This window comes from Microcaecilia unicolor, chromosome 4, assembly GCF_901765095.1.
Source record: "Microcaecilia unicolor chromosome 4, aMicUni1.1, whole genome shotgun sequence".
NCBI lineage: Eukaryota > Metazoa > Chordata > Amphibia > Gymnophiona > Siphonopidae > Microcaecilia > Microcaecilia unicolor.
The window spans coordinates 67,086,216-67,110,880 of NC_044034.1; the positions used below are offsets into that span (position 1 = coordinate 67,086,216).

A 24,665-nucleotide genomic window follows, 5' to 3' on the forward strand; every position below is an offset into this window, starting at 1 on the left:
CTATGAACGGTATGCTTTTATTCATTGACCCCTATTTACTAGTGTGCAATAAGGTTTTGTAGTTATCATGCAGTAATTGCCAAAATTAATGTGTGGTAACTGTAACCTTCATATTAAGGAGACAACTCTACAACAGAGCACCTGGTAGCACTGTTCCCTCTAAGCTGAGCACGTGTCCTCCAACTGCATTGCTGCCAGTAAGGGGTGGTACTTCAATATTGTGTTTTCAATTGCTAGGGACAGGCAGACTCCCTGAAGTCCTGCAGAGATTGCCTGTCCCTTACTATTGAAAATGAGATGGCGAAAACAGCATCCCCTAATGGCAGGACTCCCGCTCAGTTTAGTGCACGGATTCTCAACCCAGTCCTCGGGACACACCTAGCCAGTTAGGTTTTCAGGATACCCATAATGAATACGCATGAGACAGATTTGCATGCAAATCTATCTCATCCATACTCATTATGGGTATCCTGAAAAACTGACTGGCTGAGAACTCCTGGTTTAGATGGAACAGTGCCTGCTAGGAGCCTATTCGATAAAGGAACATGGAGGCATATTTTCAAAGCACTTAAACTTACAAAGTTCCATAGGTTACTATGTAACTCTGTAAGTCTAAGTGAAAATGAGCTTCCTAGGCACCTAGGTTCCTTCCTAGTGTAACTGGGTGTATATGTGCCTAAAAATTAGGTGAGAGCATTTATGTCAGCCACAGAGTTGGTGTAAATGCTCATGCCTAAATGTCATTGATACATATATAACTTGCCTATTCTGTAAGTTACATATGTAAGTTTGAGCTCAGCCCAAGCTCCACCCATGTGTACATCCCCCTTGCAAATATGTGCTACATAAGCTAAGTGAGTATTTGCAGAATAGCAATTAGCTGAACCTTTGGCATTTACACTGTGTATGTGCAGTTTAGCGCCTTTGCTACAGAATTACCCCGTATCTGTTGGAAGCATTCCCATAATTTAGGGTGAGACTTTCCTGCGCGCCGAGGCCATTTTTAGCATGGTTGTAAAATGGCCACATTTCCCCCATTAACAGCTATGCGCTAATTTCCCAATTAGCGAGTGGCCATTAGCACTCGCTAATTGTCGATAAGGGAACCCTTACCGACATCTATTTACACTAATCAGTTAGTACGTGGTGATGCAGCTGCACTGATTAGCACTGGGCACGTTTACTCTCTTCCCCAAACAGCACTAAAAAATATTTTCTATTTTTTTTAGCGTGCGGCTAGTGCGCGTTGAACATAAAACTACTGTGGGACACCTAAGCACGCCCCATGGTAGTGGATTTTAACCTGCGGTAAGCACGCTTTAGTGCTTACCACATACATGACTGTAAACTGCATTATCTACTGGTTTTGATGACCTTCATTAACCTATAAGCAGTCTCTGTTAAATACACCTCAGCAACAAATGATGCAAATCTACAAGTAAAATCTAACATTTTATAATTTAATAAAAAACTGATTTCAAGGCACTGCAAAAATATATATATAATTAACCTTAAGATTAAAAAAGTAATATTTCAAATTTACTGTATATCCTTTATCAAGTTATTAACTGCACATGTTTATGTTTATTTAAAACTTAATGAATCGCCACTCCTAGCCCAGGCCATATCGCGACGATGTACATAATTAAAAATTTTAAAAGTAATGAAAAGACTTCAGGAAGTCAAAATCAGATCCAGCTGTTAAGACTACAATGGCTAAAACAAATTTTCACAAACATTACATTTTATTCTTCCTCAAATTATTTTCTAGCTCTTTGCTAACTTGCATTGTTCAATTAGCATAGTGAATAATAACAATAAAGAAATCATAGTATCTATAGATACATTTCTGTTCCACATATTATATATGACAGTGATTCCTAATGCTTCCCATTCAGGAACAATTTCCAATCTATAAACTTCCACCATTAAATGACTTTAAAAATCCGATATATTTTACAACTTTACTTTTGTAAATGTAATGATATGTATTTAAAATAATAGGCATACTGTATTTTTTGTTTTTACACTTCAGGAACTACAGTGGTATTTAGCTCATGAAACACTTGCAGCTCTTCCAAAATCCAAATAGTTTAAGAGCTATGACATGAATTCACTAGGCTTTGGTTATAGTGTAGTTCATTTTTGAAGTTATCAATTGAATTTATACATAAACATTTTGCAACTCATGATATTGCAAATGTTAAAATATTTACAATTTACTTTAAGGCTCAGTAAAAATGATTTCCTTAAATAATGTTCAACAAAAAGTACACTATTTCAGTACCATCAAAACTGTATACTAAGCTGCTAATCTGTTTGTGTACAATAATACATAATTATATTACATCTGTTTCTCAAGCTACATGTCCATTCTATTTACCAAATCAGTTTAAACTCTTAACTATTTCATAACTTATTCTGTATAAAATTTTCAAGTTTTATTATAATACACGCAGTGCATTCCATAACCCGCATTGCAACTTCAGAAGTAAATCGGTCATTTGGGATTTGTGGAAAGGGAAGCAGGTCGGGATAGCGTGTTTTTAAACTATCTACTCCATATGCCTCCAGAGTGTGAACATCATTGGTAAGTCCTTCAAGTTGCTGACTATATGCTTCTATTTTTTGTGCAAGCGCTGTTGGCTTCACTTCTTTATCAGATTTTCCCCTTACAGCAAAATCAGCTGCAATCAAAGCTAACTTGGTTGACAGATAGCATTTGAAGCATACCCATTCATTAGCATTTTTGTGAAGATCATTCCTTGCTGCAGAAAAATTTGCACGAGCTTGTCTTAACCATCTGCGTGCTTCAACAGGATTACCCACTGATTTGAATGTGGGTGGTACGAAAAAACGTGGCAAGTCTGAAGAGCCTGTAGAAGTTGAAAACTTTTCTGTATATTGCTGCTTTTCAGACTTATGGCTTGTTGCTTCTTGATTCCATGACGTATAAAATCTTTGAAATGAAAATTTGTCTGACTGAAATCGAGAAGAGGCTGCTGAAAAAGTTCTTCTCGATGTTCTGTCCATATTTTGATCAACAAAAGCCTGTTTTTCCAGCCTGTTAATTTCATTTTGCAGATGTTTGAAAACTTCATTTGCTATGTCCAGGTTCTCTGCATTTTTGTCTGGATGCCATTTAAGGTACAACCTTCTAATAATCTTTTTTCGTTCAGATTCTGGGAGCTTCCATGCTTGTTCCATTACTGTCGTCACTTCTTTTAGTATATCTGGCAGAGAAGTTAGTTTAATCTTTTTGGGTGACTGATGTTTTGAAGATGTTTTATGGCTTTCTTTTCCAGGGAAATGAGGAGGAACTATCCTGGGTCCAGGTGCTGGAAACTCAGTAGGACTTGTTGGAGTAGAAGGTGCACTATCTTTACTCTGAGTACTTTCATCAGGTCTGGAAAACTTATATAAATCAAGAGAGCTTACAATCTTGTATTCACTATATCCAATGTCAATCTGGTAAAACTTGCCCAAAAAAGTGGAATTATCATCTTCCCTTTCAACTTCTTGAACAATGATAGCATATGTATATGTTGGTTGATATGATCCATATATATCACTACCTTCAGCATCAACAAGATAACCAACATATTCTCCTGGATAAAAGACATTCATGGGATCCATAAGCAAAGTGTAATGAATTTCAGCTGGTATAGGCGTGCCAGGCATTGGAAGTTCAAGTTGGGATGGTTCTGTAGAGGAGTCATACTTTACTCCTAAACTGTCAAGCTTTTCACCAATTCTGTAAATATCATTGCAGCCTAACATGGCAATTAAATATGAGGTATCAGATATCAGATTGTCAGTTGCAGATTTCAGGGTCATTGCTAATGCTAACAGGAAATTTATGTCCTTGCTATCTGAGTGCTGTATATAAAGCAATATTACTGCAGTTCCATATCGCTTTAAAAAGGCAAGTGTTTCACTCTTGCTGTGGGGAATAGGATTAAATCCTTTAACTCTTAATGTTGTTTGCAGCCTTTCAAAACAGGATACTTTCAAACCTTCCCGCAAGGCTTTGCAAAGTTTTATTGCCTTTTCCTCATTGGCTAGAAAAGCATTGTCATTTTCATGCTTCATAATTCTAATGATTCCAGTGATAAATTGTTCAGATGACAGTAGTAGCTGCAGTCTCCCCTGAAGAGAACATAGTGTTCCAAACTGGCACACTTTGGGGGTTTCTTCATCTAACTGCTCCTCAAGAATACCACTGAGTAGTCGGGGTCTCAATTTCTGAGGAAGAAGCATAATCAGTTTAGTGTGGAAACCATGGTCTTTTCCTAAGTAACACTGACTAAGATCAACAAGCATCTGTACACCAATGTTACCTTGTATTCTACTTTTATAATGTGGTGCATCATCAAAAACTAAAATACTTGACTTAACCAGTCTGCCATCTTGACTTGGAAGATAAAGGGCTAGATCTCGTACATTCTCAAGATCATTTCTAACCTTAAGGGAGTCATTTTGAAGACATCTAAAAAGGCCAGAAACAACTCTTTTAACAGTCCGCATTTCATTAGGATCCAGTTGTTTTCCTTCTGAGCTCTTAAATATGCGACTGAGAACTTCAACATACTGCTTTGTTGAAACAATATCTTCTGTGCCTAAATTTTTAAACAGCTGATGAAAGGTACCAAGTTCTAAAGGCAGTTTGTAAAGGTAAGGTTTAAAATCTGACTCGTATTCCAGATTTATTACTACTTCTTCTGGTTTAAGGAGTTTCCAACCATCTTCTACCATCACAAAAGCAACCCCTCGTAACTGAAATCGGAACTCCTGTTTTTCTGTGTTGAGAAATTCATAGATACTCCTTAGGGCTTTGGCCCTAGTTTTCACCATATCTTCATCCAAAGTTGTTATATTGCATATGTTTCTGCAATTGTTTATAACTTTGTCGAGGGAGGGATCTAAGTTCACATTAAGCATAGTTAAAATCTGTTCAAGCTGTTCTTGAGGACCAAGACTACTACCTTCTTGTTCTTTGATGGTTAGAGGAGTTGCTTTCTCGGGAAGAATAGGACATGAGGTCCACAACAACTGCAAGACATCAGTCTGTTTGAATTTTGGGTTTACCTGTGCACCACTGAATCGTATAAGAGGAAGTGTACCATTTACCTCTTGATATTGAGGATGCAATCTGATAAGGTCAGCAGGAGCACGCTCTGGGCATAAAAAGGCAATTAAAGACAATTCCTTCAGGAAGTTTCCTGACAATAAGTCTGTCCTTTCTTGAAATATGTGATTTAGAAGAACATCAACTGTATTCTGCAGTGTTTCCTTAGACCAGTTCTCTGTGTTTGCTCTCATGCCAATCTCCTTAGCAAACTGCAGTAACTGTTGTTGGGAGAGGATGTATTTTAGTCCTATATTTCGTAGAAATTTGACCCATGATAACAGAAACACAGTTTGGTTCTTAGGGTTTGTTAATTGTTCCAACTTTTTGAAAAAATCTTGAGGTATGAAAAATTTCTCAGGAAGCATCACTTCAAACACTTTTACAGTTTTGTCATAAAAATGTTTTGCAGGCTTTAAGCGATTAGTTGTATCATGAATTAATGGAAGTCCTTCAAGCCTGTCAAACAGTTGGTCCTTTATTTCTGAAGATTCTTCAATGTTGCACAGTCGATTCTTTAAGTATACCAGGTGCTCTAATTTAGCACTGTAAGAAAGATTTTCAAACTTTGGTAAAAGGTGTTGTGAATACACTTCAAGATCATCTACAAGGACACAACCAAGTGCACTGTATAAATCTTTTAGGTGAATTTTTTCTTCAAGAAATGCAGCTGATGAAGACAGTGCCCATTTTTCTACTTCAGCCAATGGGATTCTTTTTGTGAGTACATAACATGCTCCATATTTTGAAATATTAGTGTATCTACCACTGACGGACTTGTAGCATGGAAGTGACTTTAATATATTAATGTCATCTTGAGACGTCACATGATTTAAGTTACAGTTAAAGTACATTAACAGTGCCTCATAATCACTTTCTGCTAATTTTTCAGTTCTAAATGTTGAGGTTTGAACCATATGTTGTATGGCTTTAAGAATGCTTGAGGGATTGTCTATGTTTGCAGTATGCCCAGACAACAGAGGTAACAAAATGTTATCCTTGGAGCAAATTTTGTTCAATGCAAGCTGAATGCAACCTGTTTTCATTAAAGTATGAAAAACTTTATCAGTCTGAGAATTTGGAAAAATAGCTATATGCATAAGACTGAGAGGCAGCAAGACATCACACTCTGGTACAACAAGCTGATTAGCTGAGACAGTAAACTTTGTACCTGGAAGTAAAGCCCAATCCTTCAAAATGTCAACAACAGTATCAAATGTTGGTTTCATCTCGGTCTGTTCTTCTTTATTGTTCACAGATTCACTGATGAAATGCCATGCATTTTTAAGCCAAGATTCACTTGCAAAATTTTCTTTCCATCGTACAAATATTTTGGTCTTGCATTCCCTAGGCAACACTGATGGTAACAGAGAAGCAAAGCTGGTGATGTCGAAGATCTTTGCAACCCCAGAGGTAAATAAAATACTGGTGTATCTCAAGTAGAGGGTGTTCATAAAAAGATCCTTGCGGGATGGAATTAGTTCATGATAAGCTGTTAGGAACTTTGATGTCTTAGAATCAAAAACTTGCAGCACACTATCAAGAGTAAGAAGAAGTGGCAGTCCTTCAATCTGAATTTCGCTTTCTTCTGCATCCTTGAAACAATAATCAACCAGAAGTTTCAAGCTATGAAACAATTTGAGATTAGTTTGCTGAAGGCGACATGGCAGCTTTCCAATATGACAATTAGAATCTGGAGATGAAAATGTCTTCAAAAAGGATCGAACATCACAAGGGGTAGTATAGCTTACAGGAATCCCTGCATCTATGAGACAATGATAGAGGTTTGCAGTTTCATCACAGTAATATACTAAGTTGAACCCAACTTCCAAAAGCAAATGCTTAAGTCTGTAAGTATTTTCTGCAACCGTCTTACGTGTTGTGATATTGTATTCTACATTCTTTAGGTGATGTAATTCATCTTGTAGCAAATTGTCAAAGAATGGTTTTGCAGTACTTGAGGTAGACATGTTAACCCAAGTAATGATAACTGCAGAATGTAAATCTGAACCATCAACATTTGGCGCGCGCACAACAGGTAAAAGACGTTTCAAATCTTCATATATGCAACAATAAATAGCTTTTACTAAACAATACCAGTCTGGTTGTAGGTCTAGTCTGTTAACTGGGAAGAAAGACAAAAACTTTTTCAGAGAGTCCTTCACAGTATGAATAGGTATATTTTGCAGCACTGATACTGTGGGATCAGTGCCTGGGAAATACCGTTTTTTCAGTTGAACTAATAATTCAATGTATGCTGGAGCGATCAATGTTGTCATTAAGTTGTTGTTCCAGTCACTTCGTACTCCAACTCCATCATCATCACGCCACAGATTTCTTCTGGCAGAATCTAAAGCAAAGTGGCCATTTACATGAAAAGGTAGCCCTGTTTCTAGAGACAGAGGCAAAAAACAGAATGCCCTGTAGGGTTTTTTGTAGTTATGGGAAATGCAAGCAGCAACTCCTCCACGTGGAAAAAGTGTTATGTCCTCATTCTTATGAGCTGACAAAACATTTTTTGAAACCTTATCTATTGCTGCAAATCCTGATCGGTTACAAATCAGCCATGTTGTAATGTTGCTTTCAGAGTCTTCAATATCCATAGTATAGGTAATCTGTTGCATAGGTATATCTCTCAGCTGCCTTTTCTTAGTTACACTTTCCATAACAGATCCATGGAATTGTTTGCGTTTCAATCTGTCTCCGTCAGTAATTTTGCCTTTTACAGAATACAATACATTTAGAGATCCTGTTGTTTTATCTATTTCACAAACAGAAATTTTTTCCATATGATTCAAAAACATTAAGAGTTCTGCCCCATCTGCACGCAACTTATCCAAAAAATTTTGAACCATTCTATCTGAAGAAGGAGCAGAAGAAATTTCAGAACTCTTTGCCATTTCTTGATTACGAAGTGGAAATCTAAACATTGTAGCCTTATCCAGTTTAAAGTAGTTTCCTAAATAGAGATTCAGAACATCTGAAAACTGTGTTTTGAAGTCTGTATCTAAATCTCTGAACATACGACCGGGACTAACTGATGTTGCACCTGGTGCATATTTAGCATGGGGGTCGAAAATACAGAGTATATCGTTGCTAGACATGAAGGAAGGACAGTCAGTAATATGATATACAGAATTGAATCCTATACCATACTGTCCAGTTTTACAAGGATTTCCCTCCTTAGTACCTCTTCCAAGGTTTTGAATTCCTCTGATATCATCCTCTGTAAATGGCTGATTATTATATACACACAGTGCTGGCCCCTGAAGTGGTGCCCATCTTTCATCAAAAATTCTATCAACTGGATGATGTCTAGGATCAAACACAAAACAAATTTCGGTAGCTTTGGCATCATCTGCATTTTGAAGAAGTTCTTTCAAAATCTCTTTCTCTGAAGGATAAGCATTAAGAATGCTTTTAATTCTACTGGTCAGCTTTTCTTTTTGTCCAAATTCTGTACCAAGAGTAGTAAAACAAATATTAGATGCATATCTCTCTAATGCTTTATGCCTTTTCGGAATTGCACCAAGTTTTACTGCTACCTCCCTGGGTATATCAGAATGACAGTATTTTACAGCTGTATCTTTCACCTTAATCCAAGGACAATCATTGTAACACAAACTTTTAGATGGAAGAAGTGCAAGGTTGGTATCTGGTAACAAAATATCACCATACATTTTCACACAGAATTCTGTGTTCTTCTCTCTGATGAGACCCCAAATGCCCTCACTGATGATCCTTCTGCAAAGCTGAAAATCATTTTCTGTTATTTGTCTTGTTCCTCTTTCTTCTTTTATTGACTGAAGTACTAGTGCAAAATCTTCAACTGTGAAAGAACGCTTTACTCCCACACTTTCAAAAAGCTCCCTGAAATTATTTTTATATTTATTAGGTAATGAATAAAGATAAGGTGCTGCTTCAAAATTCAAGTGAAAAGAAACATTTGCTGGGTCAACATAAGTATTTTCAACTAGAATGAAACTACACTGTTTTAGTTCTGTGATAATTATTGTTTTTGTAATATCATTTTGCATCATTGCTTCATGGAGAGATTTGTAACATGCATTGGTAATATTCTCCTGATACAATGTAATTCCATCAACTGATTTTGCAGCTTCCTTCAATTGGTTTACTATTACATTAATAGATGGTTTCTTAAGTAAACCCAAGAAATCTTTAACAGCCAATGAGACGGATCCACAACCTTTAAATGAAGGAGAGTTTTCATTCAGAACTGGATACAGGAGACAAACTATATCCTGATGTTCAGCTATATAGAGATCAGTTGCTGCAAACATTGTTTCCATCTTAAAGTCATTTCCTTTCCAGTTCAATGAGAATCCTGCCGGCTTTGTAAGAAATGGAAGAAAAGGAATGGTTTGAAATTTTTCAGCAAAGTCTTTAGCTCTAGGATCTCTAAGTTTTAGCTTCTCATCAATCAGACTTAATATAATACTGCTTCTGAAGCAAGCTGCAATGTGGTCACGTCTATTGATTTCTATTACAGATTCTATACGTTCTACCAAGTCTTCCCACAAAATATCATCCTTCATCATGCCTAACTGAACAAGTTTGACTAGTACAACTGGATTAAGGTAATCCTGAAAAGTACCATGTGGAAATCGCCCATCTTTGTTGTCATATAACTTTGCAACTCTACCTTCTGGATGGATTAGCTCTGAGGGTTTAACTAGAGGATGACCCTTAGCAGAACAAGGAATGCACGGTGTAACTCGAAGAAGTCCTGAGAATTCTTCAATTCTTTCATTCAGAACAAAAAGCATTAAAGGATCACGCAATTCTGCCTCAATCTCCTGCATATGTGGAAAAAACACTTCAGAAAAGAACTGTTTCTCTGAAAAGGTATTCTCAAGCAATATGTCTTTGCATCCTGCTTCTTCAAATCCAGCCTTCACCCATGATGGGAGTTCAACAGCACAGAGGTTCTTTAATCCAATTTCCTTGAGGTACTTTAAAAAAATCTTAAAGGCTGCAGGTCCAATGTCTGGCCTTTTAAGTAATGAATCATCTAAGAATCTTACATTTTTAATGGAAACCCAGGTACATCCATCAGAAAAAACTTTGATTCCCTCTTTGCCTTTTGTTTTAGCTATATCCTCATATATACCTTTGCAGATAACAGAAAAATCATCATGAACAGAGTCAGTATCAGGCCATATTGCATAATAGTTGTAGTCAACTAATTCACCACAGATTGTCATATCACGTAAAATACAAAGCGCTTCTAAATAAGCTTTCACAATAACATGTCTCATGAACACTGTATTCCATCTTCCCTTTGTGTCAGTTTTCCAGATCTCTTTTCGATTTGAAGTAACAGCAAAACAGCCATTAATATGGAGAGGCAAGCCAGTTTTTATTCTCAGAGGTAAATAGCAGAACACTTCCCCAGTGCTACTACAATTAGGTTTCACAATCCACTTTTGGTTGTCAGTTTCAGAAAGCATTACTCCCACTGCACCACAGGGGACAAGTCCTAGTCTTCTTCCATTTTCATTTAATGAAAACTTTAAAGCTTCTCCAGAATCCATGCAAGAACACAGCAGCCATGTTGTAGAATCTACAGTTTTCTGTGGCAATTCATCAACAGTCCTTTTGGTCTGCCCATTTTTAGCCATTTCAAACAAAGTAACTGGATCATCTTCTGAACCTCTGAAAAGTGGAGAATGAAGGTCAGCAATTCGCTTAAACACATGGTGGAACTCTTCAACTACAATCTGCAATATGCATGATGACTTTGGTGCATTAGAAGGAAGCTTTTTGTTGCTACTACAAGTTTTCATGAGTTTAGCAGCCTCCTTTAATATGCTTGCAGGTGCTGTCAACACTTTGGAAGAACAAATATTTTTTTTTATTGTTACAGTATCTTGTGCTAAGTCAGGATTAGTCTCTTCTGGTTTCAAGTACTTCAAAACCATAGAGTTCACATTCTGAGTGAAAAGTATGAGTCTGTGTCCACACAGACTAAACTCATCCACAAGAGAATATACATCTGCTGTATTATAACAAGCACTGCTGACTTCACTCACTTTAGCTTCTTGCTGAGTTCTAAAGGACAATCTGAAAAGAGTTCCTTTATAACTGTAAGGTGACTCCACAGTTAAAGGTAGCTGACAGTTGAAAACACCTATAAATGGTTTGAACTGATTAGGAAATTTTCGTAACCTTTTTTGCTGTTTGCTCCAATTAATCTTAATTCCAGGATTGGATCTGTCTCTAATGTGTTTGCTAATATGGTTAATGTTTGGATCAAACATAATCATAAATTCTCTACTCATAATGATGGGAATATCAGTGATGTGATACACAGAGTTAAATCCCAGTCCAAATTTTCCAACTTTGTCAATTTCTTCTCTTTTTAAGGACTCTCCTAGACGGGTTATATTTAAAAAGTCTGAATCTGTAAACTCCGAGTTATTGAATGACCACAAAGCAGGTCCATGACATGTCTGCATTCCTGGATCCAGGAGGTTTTCCTTTATATCCGTATTTCTTCTCATATCAATCAAGAAATTACATGCAGTTGCACTAGCATCATCAGCATTTTGCAGTAACTCCTTAAAGATATCCGACACAGCTGGGTATTCCTCCAAAATATTTTTAATCCTTACAGTGAGAGGTTCTCTTTGACCTGACTGCTCAAATCCCATGTTTTCAGGATTGATCAGTTTAGTACTCAGGCATGGCACGTTGAGCCACTCTGCCATCTTCATAGGTATGTCTTCATGCACCAAGATTATGGGTTCCACTGAATCTTCAAGTAAATCATTAAGGTCATCAACTTTGATATCACAGTAGCAGCATTCTTCAATGGGTTTCATTATAAGTTTAGAGGGGTCCTTGCTACAAAATATAGGGACTGGTGTATTGAGCCCTACAGAAATTTGATTACAGTACAACCATCGTATAATGCTCAACATAAGGTTAAGATTGTGTCTGCTCTCCTCTCTATCCATTACCTGCTCACTTTTTTTGTGAATTTGTTGAACAACAACAAAAATATGTTCTTGGGTTAACTGCTCTATTGAACCACAAAGCTTAAACAGCTTATGAAATTTAGCCATGGTTTTTGGCACACCATGCAGATATGGCTGGAGATCAAGGTCATGCATTGGTTGTATCACTGCTTGTGTTGGTAAACAAAATGTTTTCCCTGTCCACACCCAGGGAAAATTCAATGTTTTAAAAGCGTCTTTACCTATCTCTAAATGATTCTGCATAAAGCTATAAATTTCAAGCAAGATATGTTGGAACTGGTAATAATCTTCATCACTAAAAGTTTTAGAACTATTCCAATCAACAACAACTTTCAAATGTTCTAAAACTGCATCTATGTTAGGTTCTGTAAAATACCAAGTGCTTTTTCTATATCTGTGTGGATATTTTCTACTAGTGGAACTGATGAACCAACTAACACAGCATGAGATAAATCACACATTTCTGTAGGGGAACACATATTACAGAGGTCACCCTTCCAAATTAGTGAGCTAGGGTAATTTGGTGGCCTTTCCTTGCAGGCTGGAATCCATTTTACTTTTTTTAATATTGCACTTGTTTCAGATGAGTTCAATAGTGTATGGTTTTTATTCAAAATAATTAGGAGAGATTTAGATTTTCGTAAAAGAACATCAAGGCCAATGCTCGAATTACCCTGCAAGTCTTCAATTTTCCTTACTACTTGAACAATGTCTTTTTCTTGGAGATCAGTTTCATTTCTTAAACCTATTTGCCTCAATGAATGGAGAATATCAGAAGATGCTGCAAAGAGAGCAGGTGGAAACCAAATGTGCTCCTCTGTACAAAACAGGCTTTGCAATATATCTATTTCAGGATCAAAGAGTTCATTGGCTGCTACTAGCTTTTCTTGTGAAACTGGAATACATTTTAATGGTACCAGCCAATCAACTACAGCTGCACTTTCTTGTTTAAGAAAAGAAAGATTCTTAAGAATCCATAACATAATTTGAGTTGTTTCTTCAAAAGAATAAAACCCCTTTTCAATATCTTGTACTATAAGTTTTGTACAGTCTGTACTCTGTAACTGTTCTACTTTCAGCATGTTTGCTAAGCGAACAGTAGCTTCATCAGTGCAATCAATTATAGGAATGGACATTCTCAGATCTGGTGGAAGTTTTGCAGTATGGTGCAATACTTTACAACCTTTCAGAACTATGTAAGAAGTGGTCTCTTCATCAGATTGTTTAATTTGTCTAAATATCATCAGTGCCTGAATAATGTGTTTCTCTTTTTCACTGACATCTGTTAAACTAGATAGGAATCGCCTAAGTGCATCCTTGTGTTGTGGAATTAATGAAGCAACCTGGGTAGATAGCTTCTGCAGTGACATCCTGTCCATAATCTGCAAAAGAGCAGTTGGTGTTGCAGGATGGATATACTTTTTTGCAAGTGGATGTTGTATACACGAGTCTGGATTTTTCAGTACAATTCCCCCAAGTTTTTCAATGATGTCAGATAAAAATTCAGGAAGTGGCATCTCAGATTCATTATCTAGTATAACTGATGATGGAAACCTGAGCCTTATAAGTTCTACTAATGTCTGATCATCTGCTAACAATATCTTGGGAATGAGTGGCATGTCCTCAAACAATGTTAAATCTTCAGCAAAATGTATATAAAGATGCTTCCAGACCATCTTAAGCCACTGTATAGATGGATGCTTTTTATTTGCACTGCCTGGATACCACTGTACTACCAGGTCTCTTTTAGTCCATACAGTATTCATCACTTCTTTGATTAGTCGTGCAAATCGTTCTGGGTTCAGGAGTTGAAGCTGCGTACAAGGTCTTCCTATAAATCAAAACAAAAAAGCAGCAAAGTTATTCAAAGTTACAAGATTCTATTGTATTATATAACAAGTATTTTTTTTTCTATATTTGATGGCTGGAATGAGACAAATAATTTAGGGCTCTTTTTACAAAGCTGTGCTAGCGATTCTGGTGCAGAAAATGCGATGAAGCTCATTCAATTCCTATGGGCTTCGTCACATCTGCTGCATGGGAATCGCTAGCACGGCTTTGTAAAAGGAGCCCTTATTTAGAAAAAAAATGGCACGACGCCCTTAAAATTTATCTTTGGTCCACGGAAGGCTGTGAGGGCATTCCCAGTTTATTTTTAAAGGAAATATTTTAACTGACCAAAATGTATTATCTCTAAATCATTTCATTTCATTTCATGAGCTTGAAGCTTGCTTTTGATAATTAACAACTTCAATTAACCAATTTACACCCCCCCCCACCCCGTTTACTAAGCCATGCCCATTCAAATGAATGGGCTGTGTCGGCATTGCTGCGCGGCTTAGTAAACACTCAGACCATTAATTTACTGCAGCTATTTTCTTTTGGATCCAGTCAAAATCCCATCCCTGGCTTTGATTGGGGATCTGGTTTGGAATTCTGAGCTGTCTATTGCCACTGGCAGGGGTGGGAGCTTTGGGGTGGACGAAAAGGTAGGAGGGAACCTATGCCTTGGAGAGTAGTGAGCCATCCTGGAAGTAAAGGCTGCACTAGGAATGGGCCAAAAGAGTGACTTGATGGTATCAGTATGCTTCTTGACGAGGTCAGCAGCCTCCTCTATTCAATATCAAGGCAGGTGGACTTCATCGAATGTTGATTTGCCCCCAGTGTCCAATGCAGCTCCTACAGCCACTGATACCTCTGATGCCGAAGTCAATGAACCGGACTTCTCTGTACCAAAAATCTTTTTATGTGGCTCCTCACAATACCATCTGAGAACACAGTTTACAAGGAGGAGGATTATGGTCAGGCCCCAGATGTGACAAGCACCAGAAAAGCACTAGATATGGGTGTCTGCTAAAGACATGGTCCTGCCAAACTGGAAATTTTCTGGGAAAATGTCAGGAAAGACAGCCAAGGTGAAATCTAACAACTTGACTGTAGAAAAAAAAAAGATGCTTGACCGGTGTTCAGAAGGCATAGGAGAGCCTAGTGAGCTGCAGAAAACAAAATGAAAGTGACAAAAAAAAAAAAAAACTAAGGAAAGAGAGGGAAACCTGGCCCCATGCAACACTTGCATACTGGAAGCGGCAGAAAAATGGTGAAAATCACTTGGAAAAAAGTCAGAAGACATGAGCTGAGGGGAGAGAAAGCGAATGCTACATACCTGTAGAAGGTATTCTCTGAGGACAGCAGGCTGATTGTTCTCACTGATGGGTGACGTCCACGGCAGCCCCTCCAATCGGAAACTTCTCTAGCAAAGTCCTTTGCTAGTCCTCGCGCGCCCGCGCGCACCGCGCATGCGCGGCCGTCTTCCCGCCCGAAACCGGCTCGAGCCGGCCAGTCCAGTATGTAGCAAGACAATACACTTCAAGGGAAGACACAACTCCAACGGGGAGGCGGGCGGGTTTGTGAGAACAATCAGCCTGCTGTCCTCGGAGAATACCTTCTACAGGTATGTAGCATTCGCTTTCTCCGAGGACAAGCAGGCTGCTTGTTCTCACTGATGGGGTATCCCTAGCCCCCAGGCTCACTCAAAACAACAACCATGGTCAATTGGACCTCGCAACGGCGAGGACATAACTGAGATTGACCTAAAAAATTTACCAACTAACTGAGAGTGCAGCCTGGAACAGAACAAACAGGGCCCTCGGGGGGTGGAGTTGGATCCTAAAGCCCAAACAGGTTCTGAAGAACTGACTGCCCGAACCGACTGTCGCGTCGGGTATCCTGCTGCAGGCAGTAATGAGATGTGAATGTGTGGACAGATGACCACGTCGCAGCTTTGCAAATTTCTTCAATGGAGGCTGACTTCAAGTGGGCTACCGACGCAGCCATGGCTCTAACATTATGAGCCGTGACATGACCCTCAAGAGCCAGCCCCGCCTGGGCGTAAGTGAAGGAAATGCAATCTGCTAGCCAATTGGATATGGTGCGTTTCCCTACAGCCACTCCCCTCCTATTGGGATCAAAAGAAACAAACAATTGGGTGGACTGTCTGTGGGGCTGTGTCCGCTCCAGGTAGAAGGCCAATGCTCTCTTGCAGTCCAATGTGTGCAGCCGACGTTCAGCAGGGCAGGAATGAGGACGGTGAAAGAATGTTGGCAAGACAATTGACTGGTTCAGATGGAACTCCGACACGACCTTTGGCAAGAACTTAGGGTGTAAGGGGCCTGGGCTACCAGGGCCTGAAGCTCACTGACTCTACGAGCTGAAGTAACTGCCACCAAGAAAATGACCTTCCAGGTCAAGTACTTCAGATGGCAGGAATTCAGTGGCTCAAAAGGAGATTTCATCAGCTGGGTGAGAACGACATTGAGATCCCATGACACCGTAGGAGGCTTGACAGGGGGCTTTGACAAAAGCAAACCTCTCATGAAGCGAACAACTAAAGGCTGTCCTGAGATCGGCTTACCTTCCACATGGTAATGGTATGCACTGATCGCGCTAAGGTGAACTCTTACAGAGTTGGTCTTAAGACCAGACTCAGACAAGTGCAGAAGGTATTCAAGCAGGGTCTGTGTAGGACAAGAGCGAGGAGCTAGGGCCTTGCTGTCACACCAGACGGCAAACCTCCTCCACAGAAAGAAGTAACTCCTCTTAGTGGAATCTTTCCTGGAAGCAAGCAAGACGCGGGAGACACCCTCTGACAGACCCAAAGAGGCAAAGTCTACACTCTCAACATCCAGGCCGTGAGAGCCAGGGACCGGAGGCTGGGATGCAGAAGAGCCCCTTCGTCCTGCGTGATGAGGGTCGGAAAACACTCCAATCTCCACTGTTCTTCGGAGGATAACTCCAGAAGAAGAGGGAACCAGATCTGACGCGGCCAAAAAGGAGCAATCAGAATCATGGTGCCTCGGTCTTGCTTGAGTTTCAACAAAGTCTTCCCCACCAGAGGAATGGGAGGATAAGCATACAGCAGGCCCTCCCCCCAATCCAGGAGGAAGGCATCCGATGCCAGTCTGCCGTGGGCCTGAAGCCTGGAACAGAACTGAGGGACTTTGTGGTTCACTCGAGATGCGAAGAGATCCACCAAGGGGGTGCCCCACGCTTGGAAGATCTGGCGCACCACTCTGGAGTTGAGCGACCACTCGTGAGGTTGCATAATCCGGCTCAGTCTGTCGGCCAGACTGTTGTTTACGCCTGCCAGATATGTGGCTTGGAGCACCATGCCGAGACGGCGAGCCCAGAGCCACATGCTGACGGCTTCCTGACACAGGGGGCGAGATCCGGTGCCCCCCTGCTTGTTGACATAGTACATGGCAACCTGGTTGTCTGTCTGAATTTGGATAATTTGATGGGACAGCCGATCTCTGAAAGCCTTCAGAGCGTTCCAGATCGCTCGCAACTCCTGGAGATTGATCTGTAGACCGCGCTCCTGGAGGGACCAGCTTCCTTGGGTGTGAAGCCCATCGACATGAGCTCCCCATCCCAGGAGAGACGCATCCGTTGTCAGCACTTTTTGTGGCTGAGGAATTTGGAAAGGACGTCCCAGAGTCAAATTGGACCAGATTGTCCACCAATACAGGGATTCGAGAAAACTCGTGGACAGGTGGATCACGTCTTCTAGACCCCCAGCAGCCTGATACCACTGGGAGGCTAGGGTCCATTGAGCAGATCTCATGTGAAGACGGGCCATGGGAGTCACATGAACTGTGGAGGCCATGTGGCCCAGCAATCTCAACATCTGCCGAGCTGTGATCTGCTGGGACGCTCGCACCCGCGAGACGAGGGACAACAAGTTGTTGGCCCTCGTCTCTGGGAGATAGGCGCGAGCCGTCCGAGAATCCAGCAGAGCTCCTATGAATTCGAGTTTCTGCACTGGGAGAAGATGGGACTTTGGATAATTTATCACAAACCCCAGTAGCTCCAGGAGGCGAATAGTCATCTGCATGGACTGCAGGGCTCCTGCCTCGGATGTGTTCTTCACCAGCCAATCGTCGAGATATGGGAACACGTGCACCCCCAGCCTGCGAAGTGCCGCTGCTACCACAGCTAGGCACTTTGTGAACACCCTGGGCGCAGAGGCGAGCCCAAAGGGTAGCACACAGTACTGGAAGTGGCGTGTGCCCAACTGAAATCGCAGATACTGTCTGTGAGCTGGCAGTATCGGGATGTGTGTGTAGGCATCCTTCAAGTCCAGAGAGCATAGCCAATCGTTTTGCTGAATCATGGGGAGAAGGGTGCCCAGGGAAAGCATCCTGAACTTTTCTTTTACGAGATATTTGTTCAGGGCCCTTAGGTCTAGGATGGGACGCATCCCCCCTGTTTTCTTTTCCACAAGGAAGTACCTGGAATAGAATCCCAGCCCTTCTTGCCCGGATGGCACGGGCTCGACCGCATTGGCGCTGAGAAGGGCGGAGAGTTCCTCTGCAAGTACCTGCTTGTGCTGGAAACTGTAAGACTGAGCTCCCGGTGGACAATTTGGAGGTTTTGAGGCCAAATTGAGGGTGTATCCTTGCCGGACTATTTGGAGAACCCACTGGTCGGAGGTTATTAGAGGCCACCTTTGGTGAAAAGCTTTCAACCTCCCCCCGACTGGTAGGTCGCCCGGCACTGACACTTGGATGTCGGCTATGCTCTGCTGGAGCCAGTCAAAAGCTCGCCCCTTGCTTTTGCTGGGGAGCCGAGGGGCCTGGCTGAGGCGCACGCTGCTGACGAGAGCGAGCGCGCTGGGGCTTAGCCTGGGCCGCAGGCTGTCGAGAAGGAGGATTGTACCTACGCTTACCAGAAGAGTAGGGAACAGTCTTCCTTCCCCCGAAAAATCTTCTACCTGTAGAGGTAGATGCTGAAGGCTGCCGGCGGGAGAACTTGTCGAATGCGGTGTCCCGCTGGTGGAGAGACTCTACCACCTGTTCGACTTTCTCTCCAAAAATGTTGTCCGCACGGCAAGGCGAGTCCGCAATCCGCTGCTGGAGTCTATTCTCCAGGTCGGCGGCACGCAGCCATGAGAGCCTGCGCATCACCACACCTTGAGCAGCGGCCCTGGACGCAACATCAAAGGTGTCATACACCCCTCTGGCCAGGAATTTTCTGCACGCCTTCAGCTGCCTGACCACCTCCTGAAAAGGCTTGGCTTGCTCAGGGGGAAGAGCATCAACCAAGCCCGCCAACTGCCGCACATTGTTCCGCATGTGTATGCTCGTGTAGAGCTGGTAAGACTGGATTTTGGCCACGAGCATAGAGGAATGGTAGGCCTTCCTCCCAAAGGAGTCTAAGGTTCTAGAGTCCTTGCCCGGGGGCGCCGAAGCATGCTCCCTAGAACTCTTAGCCTTCTTTAGGGCCAGATCCACAACTCCAGAATCATGAGGCAACTGGGTGCGCATCAGATCTGGGTCCCCATGGATCCGGTACTGGGACTCGATCTTCTTGGGGATGTGGGGAATAGTTAGAGGTTTTGTCCAGTTCGCAAGCAATGTCTTTTTTAGGACATGGTGCAAGGGAACAGTGGACGCTTCCTTAGGTGGAGAAGGATAGTCCAGGAGCTCAAACATTTCAGCCCTGGGCTCGTCCTCCACAACCACCGGGAAGGGGATGGCCGTAGACATCTCCCGGACAAAGGAAGCGAAAGACAGACTCTCAGGAGGAGAAAGCTGTCTTTCAGGAGAGGGAGTGGGATCAGAAGGAAGACCCTCAGACTCCTCGTCAGAGAAATATCTGGGGTCTTCTTCTTCCTCCCACGAGGCCTCACCCTCGGTGTCAGACACAAGTTCACGAACCTGTGTCTGCAACCTCGCCCGGCTCGACTCAGTGGAGCCACGTCCACGATGGGGGCATCGAGAGGTAGACTCCCTGGCCCGCATCGGCGAAGCTCCCTCCGCCGACGTAGTCGGGGAGCCCTCCTTGGAGGTGGCCGCAGTCGGTACCGCACGCGGTACCGACGTCGGGGACCTCACCCCGGGCGATGGGCCAGCCGGCGCCACGCTCGACGGTACCGGAGGCGCAAGCACCGCCGGTACCGGAGGGGTAGGGCGCAACAGCTCTCCCAGAATCTCTGGGAGAACGGCCCGGAGGCTCTCGTTCAGAGCGGCTGCAGAGAAAGGCAAAGAGGTCGATGCAGGCGTCGACGTCAGAACCTGTTCCGGGCGAGGAGGCTGTTCCGGGCTGTCCAGAGTGGAGCGCATCGACACCTCTTGAACAGAGGGTGAGCGGTCCTCTCGGTGCCGATGCCTGCTGGGTGCCGACTCCCTCGGCGACCCAGAGCTCTCGGTGCCGACGCGGGGAGGCGACCGGTGTCGATGCTTCTTCGATTTCTTCCGAAGCATGTCACCGGAGCTCCCCGGCACCGACGAGGAGGACGTAGAATCCAGCCGTCGCTTCCTCGGGGCCGAGGCCGAAGGAGGTCGGTCTCGGGGGGGCTGTACCGCAGGAGCCCTCAGGGTAGGAGGAGACCCACCCGAAGGCTCACCGCCACCAGCAGGGGAATGGACAGCCCTCACCTGCACTCCTGACGATGCACCACCGTCCGACGACATCAGCAGACGAGGTCCCGGTACCACCGACGTCGATGCAGCTATCCGATGTCTCGGCGCCGATGCAGAGGCCCGATGCCTCGATGCACTCGATGCAGGCGCGGCCGAGGAAGATGGTCTGGACGCTGACGACGTCGATGCACTCGAAGATCCCGGTGCCGATGCCGACGAAGAGCCCGAGAACAACACGTTCCACTGGGCTAGTCTCGCTACCTGAGTCCGCCTTTGAAGCAGGGAACACAGACTGCAGTTCTGAGGGCGGTGCTCAGCCCCCAGACACTGAAGACACGACGAGTGTCGATCAGTGAGCGAGATAACCCGGGCGCACTGGGTGCACTTCTTGAAGCCGCTGGAAGGCTTCGATGTCATGGGCGGAAAAATCGCGCCGGCGAAATCAAAGTCCGAAATGACGGAAAAAGAGCACCAAAAAATTTGTAAGGGAGAAAATCTCGACCGAGGCCGAAAAGAGGCCTACCCCGACGACGAAAGAAAACTTATCGGGGCAAAAAGCTGGAAGTACGGGGAGGATTAACACGAAACCCGGGGGGGGGGGGGTTTCCGGAGCACTTCCCGACACTTGAAAGACTTTTCCGAAGAAAAAACACGTAAAAAAAAAACTTTGGACGCGCGAGGTCGACTTTCCGGGGCTCGACACGGCGAAAACACAACCATACCGAGTGCGGACAAAAGAAGACTGGCCGGCTCGAGCCGGTTTCGGGCGGGAAGATGGCCGCGCATGCGCGGTGCGCGCGGGCGCGCGAGGACTAGCAAAAGACTTTGCTAGAGAAGTTTCCGATTGGAGGGGCTGCCGTGGACGTCACCCATCAGTGAGAACAAGCAGCCTGCTTGTCCTCGGAGAAAAAAGAAAACATCCTCTCTGTTCTGCGGATGAGAAAACACTGCCCTGGTCCCACACGGTGATGGCATCCTGGAAGGCACATGCATATGTGGTGGCACACTTACCAAGGCTTCTAGAAATTAATTTGAGAAGCAGCTCCAAATTGGGCTCTGTCCATGACATCACCCAATGCGAGATTATGTCCTGCTTGTCCTTGGAGTAAAATGAAGATTAAACAACTGAACAGACCCCAAAGTCTTTTCCTTCCATACTAGTTCATGACAGGACAGTCTTGTAAACCTGGATTTTTAATAACATATTATAAATCAAATACTGAATTTTTCCATCTTGCATTTGTAGTCTGAGGTTCCCTTTCAATTGAACAAAGCAACATTACTGGTTAGAGACTCTGCATGAAAAATAAAGAGCCCCATTATACACACAAGAGGAGGCCGGAATTGAAACTTCTAGGTTAAGTCAAGCTCAGTTCTGGTGGTATTTCACAGAAGGATCTGTTGATGCAAGATCTTTTCTAAAATACCTGCAGGAGTACACATCTTATTTGTTGGCACGTGCAGCAGGAACATCCATTTTACAAATATACACCTGGGAAAAATCAACAGAGGAAACACCTGCAAGTGCCAACACTTATATGAGTATATCAGCCATTTCACAATCTAATTCTGCTAAATACAGAGGCCGCAATTTTTTTAATGATCTATTTGGATGGGGAAATAAACAATGGGGGATTAAGGAAGATAACCGTAAGGGGCTGGCCAAAACAAGCATCTTTTAAGAATTTATATCTGTCTGGGAGCCAGCTATAAATCTGCATCTAGAAATATTAGATCATACAGTGCATACCCTTGATGAAATGGGGAATACAAGTATAGATTTTTATTTCCCAAACAAGACCAAACCATACCCCCTTGCAATTTCTATATATTATGGGCATCCACAAATAAATTGATCCCTTTCTAAAATGGCCATTTACAAACGAATGTTGTAGTGAATCATCATCTAGATCAGTTGTTGAACTGTATATCACAGCTTGCACCATAAGTACATAAGTACTGCCATACTGGGAAAGACCAAAGGTCCATCAAGCTCAGCATCCTGTTTCCAACAGTGGCCAATCAAGGTCACAAAAACCTGGCAAGATCCTAAAAAAGTACAAAACATTTTATACTGCTTATTCCAGAAATAGTGGATTTTCCCCAAGTCCATTTAATAATGGTCTATGGACTTTTCCTTTAGGAAGCTGTCCAAACCTTTTTTAAACTCAGCTAAGCTAACTACTTTTACCACATTCTCTGGCAATGAATTCCAGAGTTTAATTACACGTTGAGTGAAGAAATATTTTCTCCGATTTGTCTTAAATTTACTACATTGTAGCTTCATCGCATGCCCCCTAGTCCTAGTATTTTTGGAAAGCGTAAACAGACGCTTCACATCTACCCGTTCAATTCTACTCATTAATTTATAGACCTCTATCATATCTCCCCTCAGCCGCCTTTGAGCATGCCAGTACTAGAGTTTGCACACTCCAAACACCATAAACACCATGCAAACAGGTTTGTTATCTTGGATTCAAAGCATTAACTGTATCCCCAGTAATGTAAGTGCAGAAACTTTGTTTCATTTTATGCTGTAATTACTCTTCACAGTAACAAAGAAACATTCTATTTACATTGAACAGATCCAAACACTGAAACAAAGTTTTTTTCTGTTTCTTAACACAACAGTATTAGATTTATATTTCATAATACCAGCTTATCAGTTTGGGAGTTCATGAGTCTTCCTAGGTCTCCTTTGTTCTTTTCTCGTAACATGTTTTATCATCTACATACTGGGGCCTAATCAATTAAGGGAGTCTTTTACTAAGGCACGCTCACGTTTTTAGCGCGCACGCTAAACGTTAGAGATGCCCACAGAAATGCATTGGCATCTCTAACATTTAGCGTGCCTACAATTAGTGTGCGCCAAAAACATGAGCGCGCCTTAGTAAAAGACCTCCTAAATTTGCTCTAAAAATATTCTCATGTGACTTAGTAAATTTTTCCGTGCAAATTAAAAAAATTAAAATTCCACGTAACAGCCAGCTTAAGGGGGAAGTTATCAACGTAGTTACTGTTAAGTTGTGTTATTTTACCACAGAGCTAAGAGTGCTGTACAGACAATGTTTAAAAACCTCTTGGAGAGGGGGAGAAGGGAGGGAACTGCAGTCATCACATAATGGTGACAGCCACTAGCCACAGAACTCAAGATTACATGGTTCTGGAAGGTGCTATGGTTCACGGCCTCTGGCCAATGATCATTGCTACAATTACCGAATTCAGCACAGTTTAGGTGGGAGATATAAAATAGGAAAAAGTTCTCCAGGTACTGTGCTAATAGAATGAATGTAAAAAAACAGTGAGAAAGCAAGCAATTATAACAGATTTTGCCAAGGGCACACAAACTTTGCCTCAACAGCACAGTCAATATTGATATGAATTTTAAAATATGTACCATTCATGCTAGCTGCTAGCAAATTCCCCAAGAAAACCAGTCTTAGGTTAAAGCAAGCAATGGGAATGTCCTCTGTTCCCCTATTCCCAATCCTAGCAGGGAAAAAGATGACGACATCAACGTACCCCATGTACATTCTTATACATGGGGAGGGGTGGGAGGACAACAAAGTAGCTTAAGAGCCGAGCCAGTAAAGTGTCTGAAGATGGCAAGAGTAGGGTGGGGACACACATTTTACTCTCACTTGCCCTCTTCCGAGTTGGACCACTTCAGAATATTCAAGGGAAAAGCATGTAACTAACAGCAGAAGAGGGGCCAGTAGGTCCTTCTTGTGTCAGGAAGTAATGTGCCCTTCTCAAGTTATTTGTTATGGATTAGGAAGGGCATTTTAGAAAGAACATTCAAATGGAAATCAGTCTTACAAGTCAGAACATCTGAAGTTCCCCTATAATTTAAGAACAGGATCTGCCAACGCAGAACCTGTTCTAAAATGCATGGTGAAATGCACGTCTTTGCGGCGCTACGTGCAGCAGGAACATCCATTTTAGATACAAACCCATCCTTTTCTTTTTTAAGGGCAATGCCCCATATACCAGCAAGGTGGACTCCTTAGTCACCGCTGTAACCAGGGTACCCACCCAAAATATGGATGGGAAATAAGCAGGAACAGAGACGTCCATTTCACAGCACATGAACGCCTATTCTATGCAATAGCAACA

General features: G+C 42.5%; 1 protein-coding gene across 1 annotated transcript in view; it reads right to left on the reverse strand.

The window, feature by feature from the left end:
• Positions 1 to 1,756: 1,756 nt before the first annotated feature.
• Positions 1,757 to 24,665, reverse strand: part of LOC115468531 (sacsin-like) — a 75,929-nt gene continuing 53,020 nt past the window's right edge. The window contains 2 exon segments of the mRNA XM_030200310.1: positions 1,757 to 12,503; positions 12,506 to 13,960. Coding sequence (XP_030056170.1) covers positions 2,410 to 12,503; positions 12,506 to 13,960 — 11,549 coding nt within the window. The 3' untranslated portion in view covers positions 1,757 to 2,409.